The sequence below is a fragment of the Scyliorhinus canicula genome, chromosome 9, assembly GCF_902713615.1.
Source record: "Scyliorhinus canicula chromosome 9, sScyCan1.1, whole genome shotgun sequence".
NCBI classification, from domain to species: Eukaryota; Metazoa; Chordata; class Chondrichthyes; order Carcharhiniformes; family Scyliorhinidae; genus Scyliorhinus; species Scyliorhinus canicula.
The window spans coordinates 24996502-25019395 of NC_052154.1; the positions used below are offsets into that span (position 1 = coordinate 24996502).

Sequence of the window (22894 nt, forward strand, 5' to 3'; positions counted from 1 at the left end):
CAATAAGATAACAACAGTGCCTTAATAATGTTAGGCCTCTCGTCTTACCTACAGCATTACTTTCTAACATTAGTGTGGCAATACAGAAAAGATTCACATTTGCATTATAGACAGTGAATTCCACAAAAATGGCTCGCGTGTAGGTGTCCAGCCAGGTATTGTCAAATAGATATTGAAGGACTCTGTGGAATAAAGGAGAAAGATAGATATCATTTAATGCATCATAAAATGGCACTGGTTGTGACATGTCCCACCCACAATAATTTACACTCCCTTGGCTAAAAAGATCATCCATTTTAGAAATACATCAGTCTGTATCTGTGGGGAGAATAGACATGCCAACAAGTCATAACTTTCCTCAGAACTGGGGAATGGAAGATAAATTAGCATTTTAAAAGGATCAGGCAAAGAGAAAAACCCCTGAACACAGAGAAATAATTGTTAGATAGTACAACATTCTATATCGGTTGTGCAAAGGAATGCAAAATTAATGGAAGGTAGAGTTAAAGGAATCAAAAACTTAAAAAAAGGCTGATCAGAATATCCAATGAGAAAATGGAAGAAATTGGAGGAAAAAAAAACAAAAAGCCTGCAAATCAGGCCCGAGAACAGTAAATGATTGCAAAGCAGAATATTCTTCACCTCAGTGCCTTGGTGATTACCAACACGGGAAACATCTCACATCAAGCCCCTCATTTCACAAGAACATTGAATTGTTAGATGAGAAAAGTCTGAGATCCCTCGAGTTTGTCTTCTACAATGCTGACACATGTACGAGAACATTAACAACTGACCATGACCCATCAGGGCATTCAATCTCCATTTGTTGGTCCACAATCACCAACTCAAAAGGATGGAAAATCATGTGCCAGTAGCACAAGACAGAAACATCCAAGTGAAAATACTTGCATGGTTGTTTGAGGGTTGGATTGTTGCCAGGACAATGGGGAGAACTATCCTGGTCCTCTTTTAACTCGTGCCATGGGATCATTGAAATCTGTCAGGGATGGCAGTCAGAGGTGGCTTCTGGGACAATGCAGCACCCTCTCATTATAGGGAAACATTCCAATTAAAGAAAAGAAAATAAATAAATTCATTTCAAAACAATGCTGATTTATATGAAAAATGGTTGATTTTCTTCAACAAAATAGCTACTCTGCAAGTACAGGCGGGTTTGTAGTGGGGCGGATTGGAATGAAGAAAAAGTGCTTTGGCGAAGGCTTGGTTGGGCGGGAAGGGGGAAGCTGGAATGAAAATGAGAGAGTGAATCAAATTGCATCATTCTACATAAATGTCACGCATTCACTTCCCTTGTCAGCAATGGACTCTCGGGCACTTTTGCCACAAGTTTTATTGCAGATCATCTACCTAACCTTTCAAACAGGAAATGGTGCTCAGTGCTTCAGAGGATACTTAATTAGAATGAAGGAAAAAACACACAGAATGAGTAAAAAAACAAAAGCAACATATTAGTCTGCAAAGTATGATGGAATGCATTATTAATGTGTGAGCGTCAAATTTCTCTCTGGCGAATGTTGAAAGTCTTGTCGTTCATTTATCCATTTATGGAATATGGGTGTCGCTGATTAGGCCAGCATTTATTGCCCACCTCCTGTTGCCCTTGAGAAGGTGGTGGTGGAGAAGGCCTTCTTGAACTGCAACACTCCCTGAGCAGTTCATTACCTCATACGATGTGTAAGGATGTAAGGATGTTCCACAGACTGAAGAAAATGGCATCTGAGGAGTTCAAAACAATCAGCTAAAGCCAGTTACCTATAAGCATTCTGTGCGTTTGTACCCAATTTTGCAATGTAGCCACCCCCTCTGTACATGGCAAGCTTGCCCCAGATGGGATAACTACGCAATTCAGTTTGGCTCCAGTATTGCCAGACGTAATCCAGATCTGAGGAATTCTGAGATGCTGTCACATTCCATTGGATACTGTACTCGGAGAGGTCTTCATTATGCAAGGAGTACTGAGCATGACACTCTTTAATAGAACTCTTCAGTTTTGTTGGTATGCGACAAATATTGTTCTTTACTCTCAGTTGGCGAATGCGGGCGGACCCAACCAGTTTAGAGTTGCCATCGGTAACAAAGCCTGCAATTCAAAACAAATGCCTGTCTGAGTAACAGCTAATTTTATTACTTCTTCCCCAAAAATAGTTTACTATACCTTGCATGATTTGCCTGTTTGTCTCTTTACGGCCTGTTTCAAATTAGGTGCAGTGGCCTGTTAGAGAGAGAGAGTATGAGGAGAAGCTCAAGAACAGGTGCTTTTGGGTCAGGTGAGATGTTAAGATTTTAAAAGTCTCAAATCCGAACCCAATCTGCTTTGAAGCCACTCACTTCAGCTTGTAAAGGAGGTGGGACAGGGATGGGGTTGGGGCTGGACAACCCATTTATGAGGCAGACCCAGGAGGAGAGGAGGGGGGCATGGGGCGGTTTCTGGACGAGCTGGAATTTCCCCAGGAGGAGGAAGCAGGCATTGGAGGAGCCCCTGGGGCTGAGGGAGGTGCTGGATAGTATCAGGGGTATGAAGTCGGGGAAGGCCCCTGGGCCGGATGGGTACCCGCAGAATTTAAGAAGGAATCTGCGGCGGACCTGGCACCACATATGTTGGGGGCGTTTAATGAAGCAGTGGAGAAGGGGGTGTTGCCGGAGACGATGAAGCAGGCAGTAATCACACTAACCCCAAAAAAAGGGAAGGATCTAGTGGCATGTGGGTCGTATGGACCCATATCACTATTGAACACGGATGTGAAAATATTGGCTGAGTTGTTGGTGGGGAGGGTGGAGGATTGTGTCCCGGGGGTGGTTGCAGAAGATCAAACAGGCTTCGTGAAGGACAGTCAGCTTGCGAGTAATATAAGACGGCTGTTGAATGTGGTGATGAATCTGTCGAGAGCTCTGGTACCGGAGGTGGTGGTGTCCATGGACGCGGAGAAAGCATTTGATCAGGTGGAGTGGCGGTACTTGTACAAAGTTTTGGGAAGGTTTGGGTCTGGGCCGAGATTTGTGGCATGGGTGCGGTTGCTGTATGTGGCGCCAAGAGCGAGGATAAGGACGAATGAAGCTCATGAATCTTTGACTTACACTTTAAAAAATTTTTTTTAGAGTACCCAATTATGTTTTCCAATTAAGGGGCAATTTAGCGTGGCCAATTCACCTAAACTGCACATCTTTGGGTTGTGGGGGCGAAACCCACGCAGACACGGGGAGAAAGCTTTGACTTACACAAGGGTATGATTCAGGGGTGCCCGCTGTCACCGCTGCTGTTTGCGGTGGCCATAGAGCCATTGGCGATGGCTCTCAGGGGGTCGGCAGAGTGGCAGGGGATAATGAGGGGACAGAAGGAGCATTGGGTGTTACTCTATGCTGATGACCTCTTGCTGTATGTTTCAGATCCGATGGAGAGTATGGGAAGGATTATAGGCATGTTGGGGAGGTTTGGAGGGTTCTCGGGATACAAGCTGAATATAGGGAAAAGCGAGGTATTCCCGGTGAATGCGCTGACACAGTGGGCTAATTTAGTGGGGATACCATTTACGGTAGCGAGGGGTAGGTTTATGTACTTGGGGATTCAGGTAGCGAGGGAATGGATGGGGCTCCATAAGTGGAACTTAACAAAGCTGGTGGAGAAGGCCAGGGAGGATCTTGAGAGGTGGGATACACTGCACTTAACGTTGGCGGGAAGGGTCCAAGTGGTGAAAATTAATATTCTGCCGAGGTTCTTGTTTATCTTTCAGGCTCTCCTGATCTTGATACCAAAGGCCTTTTTTCAGAAATGGGTCACAATCATCTCTGACTTTGTATGGAGGGAAGGTGCCGAGGGTGGGGAGGACCCTGCTCAGAGGTGTTGTCAAACTTGCTACATTATTATTTGACGGCGAATGTGGACAAGGTGTGGCGGTGGTGGGAAGGAGAAGGGGTAGAGCGGGTTAGGATGGAGGAGGAATCTTGTAAGGGGTCTAGTTTGCGGGCTATAGTGACAGCAGAATTGCCAACAGCTCCGGGTAGGGAGCCCAGTGGTGCAGTCCACTGTGATTATATGGGGCGAAATTCCCGCCCCCGCCGTGGCCGGAATTCTCCGCCACCCGGGAATCGGCGGGGGCGGGAATCGCGCCTTGCCGATCGGCATGCCCCCTGCGGCGATTCTCCGGCCTGCGATGGGCCGAAGTCCCGCCACTGAGAGGCCTCTCCCGCCGCCGTGGTTTCAACCACCTCTGGTGACGGCGGGATTGGCGGCGCGAGCAGGCCCCCGGGGTCCTGGGGGGGCGCGGGGCGACCGGACCCCGGGGAGTGCCCCGATGGTGGCCTGGCTCGCGATCGGGGCCCACCGATCGCCGGGCGGGCCAGTGTCGTGGGGGCACTCTTTTTCTTCCGCCGCCACAGCCTCCACCAGTGGTTGGCGCCACTCCGCTACGCCGGGACCCCCCGCCCCGCCGGGTAGGGGAGAATCCCGGCCATGGAATCAGCTGAGGAGGCATTTTAGGGTGTAAGGGATGTCGGTGCTAACGCCGCTGTGCGAGAATCATGGATTTGAGCCAAGGGTGATGGATAGTGTATACAGGTGGTGGAGGGAAGTGGGGCTGGTCAACGTGAGGGATTTGTATTTGGAGGAAGGGTTCGCCAGTCTGGAGGAGCTAAGGGAGAGGGTAGAGCTGCCGAGGGGGAGTTCAGTTATCTGCAGGTTAGGGACTTTGCGTAAAGGTCTGGAAGGGGTTCCCTAGATTGCCGCGATACACCCTGTTGGAGCGACTGCTGCTTCCGGATGTGGAAGGGGAAGGAAGAATTGGGGATATATATAAGTGTCTGGGGCAACAGGGAAGCGAGCGAGTGGTGAAGATCAAGGAGAAATGGGAAGCGGAGTTGGGAATAGAGATCAATTGGGGAATATGGAGTGAGGCATTGCGAAGGGTAAACGGGACCTCCTCTTGTGCAATGATGAGCCTGATACAGTTTAAGGTGGTGCACATGACTCGGACAAGAATGAATGGGTTCTTTCAGGGGGTAGCAGATGAGTGTGAGAGGTGTGGGCGGGGGCCAGCGAATCATGCGCACTATGTTTTGGGGTTGTGAAAAATTGGGAAGATTCTGGGCGGGGACTGTTCGCGGTCTTAGCCAGGATAGTGAAGGAGGAGGGAGTGGACCCAGACCCTTTGGTGGCGATATTTGGGGTTTCAGAGAAGCTGGAGCTCATGGAAAGGAGGAAGGCTGATGTCTTGGCCTTCGCCTCTCTGATTGCACGGTGACTAAATTTGCTGGAATGGCGGTCGGCATCACCACCGGGGTTGGAAGCATGGTTGGGTCCCCGCATGGCAGGCACCATGTTGTACAGCGTGACCGCTGCAGGTCGTCGCCATACCCATGCGCGGCCAGGGACCCAGCCATTCTCTGGCCATTTACGGAGTGGGAGCTGGGAGTTTCAACTGGCGCCGCTGCTAACCCCTCACCAGTCCCGGAACCGTGAGGGTTGGGTGTGAATTTTGGAGTTGTAAAACGCCTGCAAATTCTCTGTTTGATCTGACACTTGGCCGCTGAAACAGAGAATCCAGCCCCTTGTTGGAAAAGGAAACAAGCAGGTTGTGGCATGGGATTCACCGCCGTGTCTGTTTTGGAGGGGGTGGTGGCCCGCCAGCAGGTCCTACCACCAGTCCCGCTGTTGTCAGCGGGACTTCCTGTTGACAGCACACTCATTGCCGGGAGACCCGTGTGCCAGCATGGGACTGGTATTTCCCGCCGGCGTGAACAGTCAGTTAATCCCGCCCAATGGGCAGGATTCTTCATTTTCCGCCGCTGCGATTTGGAATGTCGATCGGGCGGAGAATGGAGCACCGGTCAAAAATTAGGATTGGCGCCCTGCCCCAGTCTCTGCTCTCATGCTGCCATCTGTAGTGGGTTATCCGCTCCATGCCGTGGGGAACATGCAAAGTGCTGATTTGCTTGCAACAGCAATGCTAGTGAAAGGCACTGACTGTGAAATTGAATGAATGCTTACCATCTCAAAGGATCTGAGGGGATTTCAGGCTTTTGAAGTGAGACTTCAATAAACAATCATTGGGTTGAGGGAGCAGGTGTGATGAAAGGAAAAGTCCTCTTGACTAGGACCGTCAATGAACTGTTTGATCTGCTCTCCACCTGTCAGCCAGAACCGCTCAAAAGGAGAAGGCCACTTCAGAGCTTGGACAGATCAGACCAGGATGAAAATCTTGAAGAAAGGGCTGCCTGAGATCACCATAATAAGAGTGATCCTCAGGTTGTCCAGGGCCATCCTGGGGAGGGTGCAGTGGTTCACTCCTTATACACAGCTCGAGCCCACCCAAACACCCGGACCCTTGAGAGGCCATTCATCTGCAGCCTGGCAATGGTAGATGGGCACAGGAGCAATGGGCTCACATCCTTGATCCCCCTCAGGATCCATCATGCCTGGCTAGGGTGTCACTGACAGGGTGGCATGCCATGGTGGCAGGGGGCAGTGCACCATTGGCAATGCCATGGGGCGGGGACTGAAGGAGGAGGCCTGAAGATGGGGCTGCGCTAATGGGGTCAGGTTTGGGATCACCCTCATGTATGGGTGGTGGTGATGAGGGGGCATGACCTGTTATTCCCATCGTGGGGAGAGGGAGGGAGGATGCTGCACGTCCTTGCTGAGGAGTTGGAGGGACTCCCTTTATCAGCAGGGGAAGGGGGTCAACATTTGCGTTGTGTGGGGGGGGGGGGGGGGGGGGGGGGGCTGCTGCTGGAAGCAATTTGTTGTTAAATTTTGAAACATTTGTGCTTTGTGATTTCATTTTCCAGTCATCATTGTACAGTATAAAAGGTATAATCATGTAATCATCTTTATGGTCACAAGTAGGCTTACATTAACACTGCAATGAAGTTACTCTGAAAAGCCCCCAGTCGACACATTCCGGCGCCTGTTCAGGTACACAGAGGATACAATGCTACCTCAAAACGAAAAGGTAGTTTAAAGATTAAAAAACATTGAACCAAGTAGTTTGTCTCAACTATTAGGCTTCAAAGTGGAAACTCTGCACATACATTCAATTTGAGGTGAGCAGCAAGTTGGCAATTAAACACAGAAAATAGTTTTTCTTCATTTGGACCCAGTTTAGCAAATTGCACCAAATCACAGCTATAAAATCAAGTAGGGTTCTCCACCAACTTCAGCATCTTAGCATAGTCATCATAAACAGGACCATGTGTGAAATACCAGTGCCAACATCAGACCGCATGGAGATGGCTAGCTGCTACACTAATTAATTGATGTTTCAATTAACAATGACTTCATTCACCAACAATAAAAGCTTCAATCCTCTGTTTAAACAATGTCGATGATTAAATTACGTTCGGTTTAAAATTGAAACGCAAGTGAGCAAAAGCTCAACGGGAGCCAACTTCTGGAGGAGGATTCTGACTGAGGGAGTTGGGATAGGTGGAGGTTGGTTAATGCTGTAAAATGTAAAATTTTCTAACTCATCATGAGGAAAGGTTAGTTTGATATTTAAGTCATGATTCACTAGCAGTGCAAGCATTCCAAGAATCCACCATATTTATGTTTGGGGGCAGAATCTCCGCTCAGGGTGCAATGTTCGTTGTCTTACCCACATATGTTTTCATGCAGTAATTTAGCAGAAGAAATGTTTACATTGATCAATTCAACAGATTGTATAGTAGATGATGATCTTGTGAGATTGGCTCAGGATTGCTTGATGATGATATATTTGGCCAGGGAAAGGAAAAGAATAAAGTGCTTATTCTAACATCAAGATCCTTCATCACCATTAAGAAAGATGTTCAATTTCAGCCGCTGATTTCTCCATTATTGTCATTAATTGCATTCGATCGTTTGATGCTGTGTGATATTATTCAGGCAGCAAGAGTTTTAATAGCATTAGTATTTCTATTGACAACTCGCAAGAAAGAAAAGATCAATGTTTTAAAAAATAAATTTAGAGTGCTCAATTCTTTTTTTCCAATTAAGGGGCAATTTAGCGTGGCCAATCCACCTATCCTGCACATCTTTGGGTTGTGGGGGCGAGACCCACACAGACATGGGCAGAATGTACAAACACCACATGGACAGTGACCCAGAGCCGGGATCGAACAGAAAAGATCAACGTTTCCGCATTTTGGAACATGTAACTGTTTGCCTCACCTGGATAGGAGCTGAATAAATTTGTGATAAGCGTACTGTTTGCCCATTTGAAGAAATCGTTGTAACCCAAGATGTCATCAAAACCACTGGTGAAGCTGTTTTCAATGGCTTTATTTAGATAATAGGAATTTGGATCACGCTGACCATAAGCAACCAATAATAACATCCACAGAAACCCCAAATATGCTGCAACAAAAAAATATCAAGACAGTAAAAATGTGACATTGAGCTACTGTTGTAGTCAAACACCGCAGATAACTTAAATGTGCCAAAATATCAATTAATCTAATCAGGAATTGTAAAACTGCAATGTAAAAATGCGGCCATTCACTTAATATATCTTCATTTGATTACTACCTATGTTGCATTCTACCAAGTACATCTTATATTATACTGTCCCGATGATACATAAGAAATGGCTGGAAATATTGGGCTGGATTCTCCGGCCCCCAGCCGCGTGTTTCCTGGCGGTGCGCTGTTCACTGGGGGCGGGATTCTTTACGCTCGCCACTTGTCAATGGGATTTCTGACTGAACCCACCCCACACCGCCGGGAAGCCAGTGGGCGGGGTGCGCTGCTGGTGGGAACCGAGAATTCTGGCCATTAAACAGAAAATGGTCCTTCTTCAGGAAGTGAATCACAAGCTCCAATATGTAAATGTTAATTAATTTGTACTAGCGGTATACCTTTGTTAAATACCTTTGGCCAAAATTTTAATGAGCGGCACGGTGACACAGTGGTTAGAACTGTTGCCTCACAGCGCAAGGGACCTGGGCTTAATTCCGGCGTTAGGTGACAGGCTGTTTGGAGTTTGCATTTTCTCCCCGTGTCTGTGTGGGTTTTCTCCGGGTGCTCTGGTTTCCTCCCACAGTCAAAAGATGAGCAGTTAGATGGATTGGACATGTTAAATTGCCCTTAGTGTCCAGGGAGGTGCAGGTCAGGTTATGGAGTTACAGAGTTAGTGCCAGGTGGATTGGAGACTGGGCATGGGTAGAGTGCTCATTCGAAGGGCTGATTTAGGTTCAAAGGGCCGAATGGCCTCCTTCAGCACTGTAGGGATTCTATGGCCGGGATTCTGACGCGGCCAAGTTCTGAAGCCGGCGTGAAAAGTGGCGCGAGCCACTCCAGCGAACCGGCCTCACCTGGCAGCTATCCACCTCTCCCAGGGGGCTCGTACGGCAGTGGAGTGGTCTCCGCAGCTCCAGCGCCCGAAAGCCGGTGCGCTGCGGCAGGCTCAGTTCGCGTATGCATGTGGGCTCCGTCTCTGCGCCGGCCCCCAGGCAATATGGCGAAGCCCTACAGCGACCCGGCGTGGAAGAACATAGGCCCCCACAGAACCAGCCCGCCCGCAGATCGATAGGCACCCATCGCGGGCCAGGACACCGTGGAGGCCCCCCCCCCCCCCCCCCCGGGGTCGGATCCCTCCGCCCCCTCACCAAGACGGTCCCCGCAGACAGAACTTCCAGGTCCCGCCGGGTGGGACCATACGTAACCCACACGAGCTGGAGTTGGCTGCACTCGGCCCGTCGAGGCCCGAAGAATTGCCGGGGGAGGGGGGGTGTGCTTTCAACGGCTCCCGACTGGCACGGCGGCGATCCCTCGGCACCCGAAAATCGGCGCTGGAGAATCGGCATGTCGGCATCGGGGCGGAGTGGTGCAATTCTCGCTCCCCTCCGGGGATTCTCCGACCCAGAGCAGGGTTGGAGAATCCCAGCATATGATTCTAAACATAAAATGCAAAAAAATTAGCAAAATATAAAACAATATAACGGGCTGGGTTTTCACGAAGCTGGGAAGACTCTGCGAGCCTTTGAAAATGGTGGATGAGGGGACCTCCGGTGGCGGCCATGAAGTGAATGGTCACACATTTGGTGGCTCCTGCTTGGGGCCGAATTGCTTGGTCCTTGTTATCCAGGAACTTTCAAGGAGTGTGATAGAAGGAAAGATGTCGGAGAGCTCTGTGACGTCGTTGTCCACTCAGTGGTCCACGGAACATTTGGTGGAGTTTTTGATGGTCAACTTTCGGCAGCAAAGGCAGGAGGTCTCAGAGGACTTGGCTAAGGTGGCTGACTCGATTCGGGCAGCCAGTGAGAGACTGGAGCAGAGGTTGGAGGCACATAGTGCGTTGCTGCAAAAAGTGGAAGGTTCGATGGCGGAACCTGAGGATGGCCTCGATGGAGGCAGAGATTACACTGATGGCGGAAGGCCAAAGGAAGCTGAGGGAGAGAGTGGCCGATTTGGAGAATTGGTTGAGGAAACCGGATCTTCAGATTGTGGGGTAGCCCGAAGGAAGTAAGGGAATGCAGGCCACAAAGTATGTAGCGAGCGTGCTTGGGGAGCTGGTGGGGGAGGGGGTCTTTGACCGACCCCCCCCCTCCCCTGAGGTGGAGTGAACGCACAGGTCACTGAAGAGGAGGCCAAAGGCGGGGGAGCAGCCAAGGGCTGTGGTGGTATGATTGCACAGATATTCAGACAAGAAGAAGATCCTGCGGTGGCCATAGGAGATCAGGAAGTGCACATGTGAGGGGAATGGGATTCGGGTCTACCAGGATCTGGGAGCGGAGCTGGTGCAGCACTGGGCTGGGTTCAACAGGGTCATAGCAGTCCAGTTCAAAGAAGGAGTGAGGTTTGGGGTGCTGTACCCAGCCTGGTTGTGGGTCACATACCACGGCCAGGAGTTCTAAATGGACACCCTGGAGGAGACGAGTAGGTTTTTGTGAAACCATAGACTTGGGGACTTGTAAGAACTTTGGACTATGGAGATAACAGTGCGGGCAGGGTTGGTGCTTTTCAGCTGGGTTGAATGTTGTATCACGTTTTATATCATGTGGGCTATTGGGGTTGTGGGTATAAATGGGAATGTGTAGGAGAGGGTATGAGGGATTGGGGGGTTGGGGGAAGGCAGTTGCCTCGAGTGAGGGCCACCATGCTAGAGGACAGGCTAGTTAATGTGAGTGAAATAGGGGATAGATCTGTTGTGCGGGGGTGGGGGTTCTTTTCCTTGTTCTCTGTTGGGGTTAGAGGGGTGCGGTGCGCAGGGGGTTTGCTGACATGGACGGAGTTGGTGTGGCACAGTGATTTAAGGGATGATGGTGGTGGACATCTTGGGTAGGCACTAGCAGGACGTAGGGGCGTGGACCTGGGGAGCTGGTTAAAGCAGAGGTATGGCTGACCCACCAGACCCAGCTGATTTAATGGAGTGTTCTGAGATTAAATGGACAGGTTAAGAGGTTGCGAATGTTCGCGCATTTGAGGAGTCTGAAGGTGGACCATGTGTTTTTGGTGTTCAATGTGCTTTTTAACTGACTTTGTATTGACATCAACCACATAAGATACCGACCCTGACTGGGCCACAACCTGTCCTTCTAACCAAGGGAATAGGTAGCAGAACTTTGGACCAAAACTGGGTCTCTCACCCAGAACAACTTGTCACCCCTCTGCTCTGACCACTGGCTCTTCTGGGAGGCCTGACGTTTCTCCACCCTCACCGCCAAATTTGGAAATACACGATCCAATCGGGTTCGCAACCAACGGCCTATGAGCAGCTCAGCTGGTATGAGCCCCATGGTTGAATGAGGGGCACAACAACAAAAAACTAGGCAAGCTAGTTGCTTTTTTATGGCATTCTTGAAAGTTTGAATGGCCCTCTCAGCCAGATAATTGGATGTTGGGTGTTAGGGGGCCATCCTCCTGTGGCGTATGCCATTTGCTCTCACAAAATGCTGGAAATCATCACCAGTGAAGAATGTGCTATTGTCTGAAACTTTTGATTGGTGAAGCCCATGAATGGCAAATACTCAGCGCAAGGCATCTACTGTGACTGTCAACGTAGTGGTTCCCATCACTTGAACTGATAAGCACTTTGAGTGGGCATTTACCAGCACCAAAAACCATCTTGCCCAGGAATGGCCTGCATAATCGCCCTGGTCCACGGGTGACCTGGTGGAAGGCTGCAAAGATTGCAGCGGTTGGCAAGGGTGGCACTGTTCTACTAATTCCTGAATGGCTTTGTCTATGCCTGGTCAACATATTCATCATTGTCTGTCCTGGTGGGCGCTGTGTAATTCTTGGAGGAGGGCCCCTTGGCCTCAGGTAGGATGACCACCTATGATCCCCACCTATGATCCTGACGAGTGAAGTAGAGCCTCAGCTGTTCACACATCTCATAATGCCAGCCAGACTGTAGTATTCGTTAGACTTCTGAAAGAATAGGGTCTCTTTGGGTCCAGTTGTTGTTACAATCCTGGACCAGACCCCAACAGTTGGTCGGGCACTGGACAGAAACCCCAATATTTTATACTAATTTTGTAAGACTGCGAGGAAAAGGTACCTCCCTCCCGGAGAGATTTCACACACAAATATGGATTTGTTATATTAAAACAAACTTTATTACTAACACAGTATTACTACTTTTCACATCATAAATACAAATAGGATTCAGTTACTCGTTAAACAATGCTTAACTAACAATGAAAGCATCCTAACTGCTATCTTGATCTCCACTCCAACAAAACCCATCTCGGGTCACAATCCACCTTTAAATGCAGTTAACAGACTCAGGGCTATTTGCTGCAAAAATAAATCTTGGATAAGCCACTTTGAGAAAGAGATGCACCAAGAAACAGCCTCCAGACTCTTGCCTGTGTGAAACTATTGTTTAATCTTCCAGCCTTTCCAGAAACTGCTGTGCTATTCACAGACAGATCTTTAACTGAACTGTATTGAGAGCACAGCTACTTGTCTGTTCACATCCTAAAAATAAAACTGAAAGAAATAACACCTGACAGGAATCCCGCCCAAATATCTACTCCCCGGGGAACCCTCATAATATAAACATAAAGTCCACTAGCCCAACTTCAGCAAACAATATCCATGGTTGGAATGAATTATGATCTTACTTTTATGAGGCTTTAATTGCACTTCTGTCTCCAAAATGTCTGCTGCCTTTCAAACCAGGATTTTTAAAAACATGACTGCGGCAGCCACATACTGACCCAGGCTTTTAACCCTTCACTATACCAAATGCATATCCATACAATAGATTTGAAATTTCGACATTCATTGAACTGTGGATGTGCCCCATGGATACTGGAAGTAGTCTAGGAAGTTTAGGACTAGAATGATCTCCTGGGATACTGTTGGTGTTGGATGGCTCTTGGGTAAGGCCAGGAGACATAATATATCCATATTTGCAATTTGCATCCCAGGCTGATGCTGAATAGCATTGTTGTAAACTGCCAATGACAGGGACCAACACTGCACCATCGCTGAGTCTATGGAAGGTATGAGCTTATCTTCCCTTAACAGGCCCAGGAATGGCTTGTGCTCCGTCACTATGTCAAATGGTTGACCGTACACATACTGACAGAATTTGTTCATACCGAATGTAAACGCTAAGCCCTCCTTCTCAATATGAACATAGTTGTGCTCTTCTTCAGCAAGAGTCCTTGAGGCGAAAGGGCGTTTCGAACCATCTACCATTTTGTGGGATAAAATGGCCACTATACCATAAGAAGACACATCACATGTCAGCATGATTGGTTTTTTCGGATCAATATGCACCAAGAGGCTTCCTTTTGAGGCTCCCTCCGTTTCCACCGCTGATTCTTCCATAATAACTGGTTTAATGGGACCAATGTTGTCGCTCATTTAGAAATAAACCTACCATAGTAATTGACCATACCAAGGAAGGACTTTAGCTCGCTGCCATTTTTGGTTACGTGGCCAACCCGTATGGCCTTGACCTTTTCTTCCACTGGGTGAAATCCTGTTGCATCAATGCAAAGTTCTACGTACCTCACTTCTGCAGATTGAAAAGTACACTTTTCACGTTTTATGTGGACCCCTGCATCCCAAAACCTTTTTAATACTTCCTCTAGGCTGGCCATGTGTTCTTCTGCTGTAGTATCGGTGACTAGCACATCATCATGGCATGGTTTCACAGTGATTACCACTGTTGTTTCACAGCGCCAGGCTCCCAGGTTCGCTTGCCAGCTTGGGTCACTGTTTGTGCAGCGTCTGCACGTTCTCCCGGTGTATATGTGGGTTTCCTCCCGGGTGCTCTGGTTTCCTCCCACAAGTCCCGAAAGACGTGCTGTTAGGTGAATTGGACATTCTGAATTCTCCCTCAGTGTACCCGAACAGGCGCCGGAAAGTGGCAACTCGGGGCTTTACACAGTAACTTCATTGCAGTGTTAATGTAAGCCTACTTATGACAATAAAGATTATTATCAAGATAAATCATCACTTTGGGAACTCCATGGAGGAGATTTTCCACTGTGCGCTGGAAGATAGCGCAGGCTGAAGCAATGCTGAACGGCAGTCTGTTATAGTGGAAGAGGCCTTCATGGGTATTGATTGTCACAAATGTCTGAGACTTCTCATCCAACCCTAGTTGCCAGTAGGGGTGACTGTGATCCAGTTTTGAACAGGTCAGGCCCCCCACCAGCTTGGTGTAGAGCAGTGTTCGTCAAAGTCGGGGGCACAACCCACGGGTGGGTAGTGGGCGGGTATCGGGAGGGTTGCAGAGCCGTTGTCCGCGGCGCTCCCGATCGCGCAAATCCCCGCGCAGCAGCCGGCTTTTCATAACGCCGGCTGCAAGCGGCCGCAAACATGTTAAAAAAAATGCGGCCGCATTGCGCATGCGAGCACGATGATCGGAGAGTGACTACACTCTCCTCGGACAACCGCACGATTTCCAGGGCCTATTCCTCACAGGGGGTGAGGATCCAAATCGCTGGGACTCCGCCCCTTGTCTTGGCCCTATCCCATTTATTATGGGCTATCTTCAGCAGTGGGGACAAAGAGAGAGCATTGTGAGCCGCACGCGTGATGGGTCGGGGGGGGGGGGGGGGGTCTACTGCAGGTGGCATGTGTGGGCACCGCTCATGAGGGGTTGTGCTATTGGGTGCCGGGAGTTCTAAGGAACAAGCATGAAGCATGGAGGGTATAAGGTGCCCCGCCAGTGATTTGGGGGGTGGGGTGGGTTTGGGAATTTGAGGAGTGGCAGGGGGTATTGATGCCAGGAGAGAGGTGGTAACTTACCCTTGCAGCTTGGTGGAGGTCATTTGTTTTCTTCCTACATTGGACAGTCGTCCTCCCCGACATGTTGCCCGAACTGACAGCTGCTGCCACTGACTCCCAGGTGGCATTGCTGACCCTGCTGCTGATTCCCCGATGCCCTTGGGGGATCAGGGTGCCCTGCCTCTCATCCACAGCATCGGGAAGCCTGACCAGGTTGACGTGCCCAAAGCGAGGAGCAGGTCTGTGGGCTACCATGCTTGTGTGTTGACTGGGAGTGAGTGGAGTGAGGGAGTGTTTAAAAGCAGCCGCCCCTTGTTAACGGCGAGCTGTGGAGACGCGAGACAGGTGAATCAGACAGCAAAGCAGCCAGTAATGTCAAGAATCTTGTGGGGCCTCATTTTGGCACTGTGTCGTTGAATACGGGCTGCAATATTACCAACGGGTAGGGTTACTGGGTTATGGGGATAGGGTGGGGTTGTTGACCTTGGGTAGGGGGTAGGGTGCTCTTTCCAAGAGCCGGTGCAGACTCGATGGGCCGAATGGCCTCCTTCTGCACTGTAAATCTATGTAACGCGACCTGTGGTGATATGCATCACCGTATATACATAAGGGGTTAATGTAAATACACTACAACTAAGTAAACACTAGAGGAAGAGCTGGAGATGTCATGACATGAAGGCATACAGCTAATGAACACTTAGATTAGGACACGATCAATGGGCAGTCAAGACACCCAGAGGTAACACTACCACAAGGGGGCATTATAAAACCTATATATAAAAGGGTAGGGCACACATGCTCTTTCTCTTTCCACAGACAGACACTTACAGAGTAGGACAGGGGCAGATCAGAAGCATCACACCCACCACGTGGCTCAGAGCACACTGGTTAGTTAGACTGAGTTACTATAACAAGATTAGCAGGAGAGTTGAACTCATAGAGAACTGTGCTAATGGTTCAATAAATCGCACTGAACTTACTTCAAATTCTGGAGTATCTTTTGGTCAAAGCTTCATCGAGTTGCAGCCTGTGTTATCCCAGAGTACATAACACATCACGGTCATCGCGAAACACCCCACCAATGCTCCCAAAACCAGACTTTGAATTTTTTCCAATGAATTGCACTCGTGGTCTCGGTCAGAAGCTGTGATCTCTTTTGCGATAAAGAAGAACAGGAACTGTTCGATATACTGACTCCAATCCTCAACCCCTTGGTCAAATGAGTCTAGTTTCCCAATGACAGGCATTTCCATTCACAGTTAAAATAATTCCGACTCTTACTGGAGTTAGCATGGAGGTGGCATTGGGTGTATGTCGGATGTCTGAGGCGTGAGGGTTCAAGGGCCTAAAAGCTTCTAAAACAACAAGGATAAAGTCCAAGAGAACCAAGATGGACCTTCTGACTGACCCCACTATGCACTCACCACCCCACCCCGCACTGCTGGTCTTCTTTTGCATCACAAACCAGCTGTCCAGCACACTGAGCTAAACTGGCCTTTATCCCATTTACCTGAGGGCGTCTATCCAATCCACCCTCTTCCTGGAGTGAAGATCAGGTGTAACAGGGTTCTTTAAATCGAGGCGGGTCAGCGAAGTCAAGAAATTCCATAACTCAAGTGACCTGCCTTGGTAGTGAAAATCTGCCTCATAATCTTTAACACCTTGACTGAGTACAATGGTAATGTTGGAGGAGAAACTTAACATTATATCACACTTCTTCCTGGTATAAACAAACACAACAATGACAAATTTAGAAGTGTGACAACTCGCACAGACCTATGCGTATATCTGACTGATTGCTAAAGTCAAAATGACCTTTTTCTGGTGACTCTGGAGCCTGCTTGAACACATTAGTGCGCAACATAATGCCTGTTCAGTCTCCTTGGAGAAATGCAGCTACCAAGAGAGATTGAAGAGATTGGGGTTATTTTCCTCGGAACAAAGAAAGCTAAGGGGTAACTTAATAGAGGTGTACAAAACTATGAGGGGAAGAGATAGAGTGGACAGGATAAAATTGTTTGCCTTGGTGGAGAATTCTAGAACCGGGGGATATAGATTCAAGGTAAGTAGCAGAAGAACGTCTTTACACAGAGGGTAGTGGGAGTCTGGAATTCACTGCCCTAGCTGGTGGTGGAGGAAAAGACCCTAAACTCTTTAAAAAAGTACCTGGATTTGCACCTTAAATGCTGTAAGCTACAGGGGCAGGGTTCTCCGGTCTGCCAGCTGTGTTTTCTGGCACGGCACACATTCTCCGGCGGCGGAATTCTCCTTACCCGCAGCCGGCCACGGGGTTTTCCACTATGGCCACCTCGAGCCGTCGGGAAACCCATGGGTGTGGGTGTGCGGCCGGCAGACTGGTGGAGGATCCCGTCGACAGGAGAATTCCGCTTCAGGGCTACGGACCGGGTGCAGGAAGGTGAGATTAGAAAGGGCACCTGGGAATCCTCGGGCTGGCATGGACAAGATGGGCCAAATAGCCTCCCATGGTTCTAAATTCACATCAGTGAATGGAGCAAGCACTTGCTCAACTAAGTTTTTCCCCAGTTTTGCACAGCCTACATGACTCTACTATGCAGCTAGGAAGAACAGGAGTGCTCTTCCAAGAAGATGAGTAGGTTGCTGTGGTCTGTCCAACTGCAATGGGATTGTTTTTTTTAAATTTAGAGTACACCATTTTTTTTTCCAATTAAAGGGCAATTTAGCATGGCCAATCCACCTAACCTGCACATCTTTGGGTTGTGGGTGTGAAACCCACGCAGACACAGGGAGAATGTGCAAACTCCACACGGACAGTGACCCAGGGCCAGGATTCAAACCGAGGTCCTCAGCCCCGCAGGCTGCAGAGATAACCACTGCGCCACGCGCCACCCCCACAATGGGATTGTTGAACTTAATACTAATTTCCTGTTCCTAAAATTTATAATATATCTCAAGTATGATGCAAAACTGGACAATGTGAAGGCTGAGTCTTAAGATGTTAAAAGTTAATTCAAAATCTTTGCATCCCTGATTCACTCCATATTAAAACCATGTTTCGATAAAGAGTCATCTGGACTCGAAACGTTAGCTCTTTTCTCTCCCTACAGATGCTGCCAGACCTGCTGAGATTTTCCAGCATTTTCTCTTTGGTTTCAGATTCCAGCATCCGCAGTAATTTGCTTTTAAAACTGCTACAAAGTGGAGGATGAGATTGAATATTCACTTTAGCAAAAAACCTTCACATGAGAACGTTCTGATAGAACTGCTGCAAGCATTAAGCAGTGAGTAACGTTTTAGTTTCGTAATACTATGTTTTGACAGCTGGGTTCGGAATATCGGGTAAAGTGGATTTTTTCTCAACTTTGTTTACTTACATTTTAACTAATTCTTCCCCACAATTCTCATTCCAGCGGACTCTACTCTTCAGAATGCCGTCAGGCAATGAGGACAAGAGCCAAGCAAGTCACTGTATTCTATACATCTTGGATTCTAGTGACACTCTGGGCTCCGTTAACAGGAGGTGCAATAATCGCAGAACAGCCAATTTGTCCCATTCCTGATAAATGCTAACACTTCAGAGAAAGTTGAGATGATAGAACAAATAACATTCGGGAGGTTACCTGCTTACCAAGTATTTCCCTGATCAAACCAAATACTTTCTGCTCTTTTACGGAATTTTTCTTCATGTTCTCGACTTCGATTTGAGGTGGTGGTTTGTAGATATTGCTGCTGCTGTCCCTTCGAGTTGCTAGCAGAGCATTGGGGTCTCCTGCAGAAAATGTTCAAAGATGTAACTGCCCGGGAATGTAGATTTGAAGACATTGTTGCCATCTTTGTGAAGCCTATGATCTTCAAATATTTTCTCATCTCCATTCTGCCCTCCCTCGCTGCAATCGCCCACTCCACACACTCCACTGTACCAAATTCATATTACTGCATCTGGCATGAGGAAGGACACTTTATTCTTTTCCTCCGAAACAAAATGCTCTACTACTGTGAAACTGTTCATAAAACTGCCAAGTTGAGGAAGAGCGAGATATGCCCAAATGACATAAGAGGAGTATGAGAATAAATGGCAGATATTGGGCTAAGGTATTTAAGCTGGCGGAATCTTCCAGTCCTGCCGATGGTGCACCCCTGCCATGGGTTTCCCAGCAGCGTGGGGTGGTTCAATGGGAAATCTGATTGACGGCAGGGGGACCAGAAGATGCCACCATCGGCCAACGGCGGGCCACCTCCCTCCACCAAAAAACATGCCGCAGGTAGACCAGGCAATCACGCCCATTGTCTTTCTTTCTTTTGTTGATTTTACGAATAGGTATAGAGAGTCACATTGATCTTTATATGTGATCCTGTCTCTGTGAATTATGTATCTCTGTGAAGCTCTGCAGTTACAGATTAAATCAAGTCACTAAAGACATTTATTGTGACCGAGACATTTAAGCCTTGATTTTGTGAGACTTACTTGAGCACGTCGTATAACAAAATTGACCACAGAACATTTTACGTGACTGAACTTGGAGAAAAATAATTAACTACTTGCCCATTTTAACCTTGTTTCACCGAGCCCACAGCACAGCCTCTTCCACTAGGTCTAACATTCGTTACCATATAGTAAGACACCAATTCCCCTCAAGCACACAAGCATGTAGAGTCATTTTTACAACTTGTTCTGCATGCTTTAGGTGTAACCTGGTCAAACTGGCTCAGTCACATCAATATCATAGACGAGAATTCAAAGGAAAGGAATAAAAGGCCGACCAACAAAGTTAGATTGGAGAAGTCACCTGAAGTAGATAAGGGACTGTCAATTGGACCTTCCCCATCATCTTCCTGTTCTACTTTCTTCAAAACCAGTGCAAAGAAAGCAGCAAAACCCAATACCTGAAAAGGCAAGTTAAAAAAAAATAGAAAAAATATAATCCATCAGTGCACATGAATTCAATTTAATCTACTGATTATTTCCAGCTACAATTTGAACCTTTGGCTTTGGTTAATTATTGCAAATTCATTCACTATCACAATTAAGTTCACTTATCCTCCACATTTCTTAGAGTTGGTAACTTGCCTAAATATTTAAAAACTAAGTAAAAAAGTATAGAAGTTTCATGTTTTACCATTTTCTCTGGACGAGGTAAACCTATTGCTTTTTTCATACATTTATTCAGCTAACCTATTATTTAACATGCAGTTATCGAGTTCACTTTGGGAATTGAATTAAGTTGATCCAAAATGCCTCAAGTCAATTGAAAGTGTGCCCATGCTTTAACCAATCCGCTCCACAGGCCACTACTTTGACACAAACAAAAAGGTATCGTAGCTGCTGAATCTTTTGAAGTTGCTGTTACTTTATTTTGATTGGCAAAGAGGAACATGGATTTCAAGAAATCCTGATGAATTTAGTAAAGTTTAATTATGCAGGATGAGGATCCATTTAGGGTTGGTGGTAATCTATTACCATGGTTTGAGGATTAGTTAACAAACAGAGAACAGAGAGCAGGGCTAAGCAGGTTATTTTGGAATGGCAGGGCCTGAGTCACAGATTGCAGCAGAGATCAGTGCTCAGGTCCTCAGCTATTTATAATCTATAAAATGAGGGGACCAAGGCATCCAAACTTAATGATGATGCAAAGCTCAGTGCAAAGTAAGCTGTGAGGAGGTTGCAAAGGGGGTATTGACAGGGTAAGCGATGGGATAAGAAAATGTAAAAGGAGCAAAATGTGGGAAATTTAGAGTTATTCACACTCGTACGAAAATGGAAAAGTAAAATGTTTTTTCCAAGGTGAGACTTGTAAATGTTCATACACTGAGATTGAAGGTCTTGCTACATGAGTCGCGGAAAGTTAACATGCACGAACAAGCCATGAGGAAGACAAATTCCACTTTGGCGGCGCTGATTTGACGTCAATTCGCAATTCTCCGTCACCTTGACAGTGGTGTCAATGACCAGGACGTGGGCTGTGGGGTCGGGGTGGATGGGTTCAGAACACCACTGTTGCAGCCGGCAAGTCAGCCATGCAGCTGTGCATGCCGCTGACTGTCCACTGTGACCTTAGGGCCATTGGTGGTATAGGTGTCCCCCTAGCCACCTCCCTAGGTGCCCTCTGGCCCCAGCCGACCCATGAGGTGTGTGGGTGGGTTCCAGCACAACCAGTACCATCTTGTTGGCTGGGATGAGTGTGTGTGGGGAGTGTAATGTGTATATGCGGCTGCAGCTTGTCAGCCTCCCAAGTGTCAATCACGGACATGGCGAATCCTGCACCGATTTAAATTGGAATCGATTGTGTTCTACGTGGCACCGGTACTAGCCTCTCCACAGTTGCTGAATAGATCCAGGTTCGGTGCCAGTTTTGCTGTCGCGAAAGTCCACAAATCCTGCGTCGACATCAAAACTTAGTCTCTGAAACGGAGAATCCAGCCCATAAGATCCCAAGGGGAATTGACAGGGTTCACGCTGATAGGATCATTCCCTTATGAGAGAGACTCGAATGAAGGGACATATTTTAAAAATAAGGGGTCTCCCATTTCAAACGGGGATTTTATTTCTCTCAGTGGGTCGTTAGTCTGTGGAATTCTTTTCCCCAGAGAGTTGTGGAGGCTGGACATTGAAAATGTTTAAGGCTGGGTTAAATAGATTTATGAGTCAAAAGCTGCAGTAGGTAAACAGGAAAGTAGAGTTGAGGCCACAATCAGATCAGCCATGATCTTATCAAATAGCACAGCAGGCTCAAGGAGTCAAATGTCCAGCCCCTGCTCCTAATTCATATGTCCATATGGATGGTCAATCCACTGTGGCCAGTTTTATATTCTCACTGAAGCTAAAGATTCCCCCTGGTTGTTCTGATTTGCCAATTGCATTATTACGCAATAACTTATTTTTATTTGTTCTTTAAATGTGGGCCTCACGGGCAGGGCAAGCATTTATATCCCGCCCCTAATTTCCTCTATTTCCCCACCCAAACTGTATTTCTTCAATCCATTAGCACCCATAAACATGCTTATTAATGATTATTTTGGTGGCGTGGGAGGAAATACACAGCAACCATGGAGATTCATGAATAGGCGGGGCTCTCTATGATCAGTAATACAAAGGAAAGCAAAGATACCTACAAATTAAACCCAATCATTTACGCTAACCATGGCAACTCAGTCAGACACTTGGAAAAAGCTTTATTTAAAAAAAAAACACTTTACTATTATTGTACTTTATGATGCAACCAGACTCAAGTACACACTGTTGACCACGTCCGCTCATTACCTTTAAAGGTTGTGTTATCAGAACACTTTCAAAGAAAGAGATTGCCATGGAGATGAGCCATTTGATAGAACTGTCTTTGCCATAGTGTAACCCGTAGAGCATGGTAAAGAAGGCAGATACACCACTGGTGGCTGCAACCAAAGCCCAACCAATGAAGACAAACCACCAGGGTAATCCTTTAGAGCTTTGCCCTTTTTTGCTGTCTCCAGAAAGACTAGGAGTGGGAGAGAGCCTGCAGAAGAAGGAATGAAAGGTTACTGCTAAATGTGCATAATTAGACACCTTCTAAAGCTAGGGCCACTGTAATAGCATGCTGTGACTTCCCCGCTCTATAAAATTCTACTCTGAGAATATCAAAGAAGATAGCGCACTAGAGATTTTTAAAAAATGTATTTACATTTCCCTTTCCCTTCTTAATGCGTCACAGTGTAGGCTATTAAGTGGTGCTGCTCCGCAATCAGCTGCAAAAAAGT

At 47.4% G+C, this 22894-nt stretch overlaps 1 protein-coding gene across 1 annotated transcript in view; it reads right to left on the minus strand.

The window, feature by feature from the left end:
• Positions 1 to 22894, minus strand: part of LOC119971162 (polycystic kidney disease protein 1-like 2) — a 164942-nt gene that overhangs the window by 14247 nt on the left and 127801 nt on the right. The window contains exons 33-38 of the mRNA XM_038806358.1: positions 22422 to 22653; positions 19951 to 20047; positions 18792 to 18932; positions 8162 to 8347; positions 1774 to 2101; positions 49 to 182 (exon numbers count right to left, since the gene is read on the minus strand). Of these exons, the coding sequence (XP_038662286.1) occupies positions 49 to 182; positions 1774 to 2101; positions 8162 to 8347; positions 18792 to 18932; positions 19951 to 20047; positions 22422 to 22653 (1118 nt within the window). The remainder of the gene's footprint in view (positions 1 to 48; positions 183 to 1773; positions 2102 to 8161; positions 8348 to 18791; positions 18933 to 19950; positions 20048 to 22421; positions 22654 to 22894) is intronic.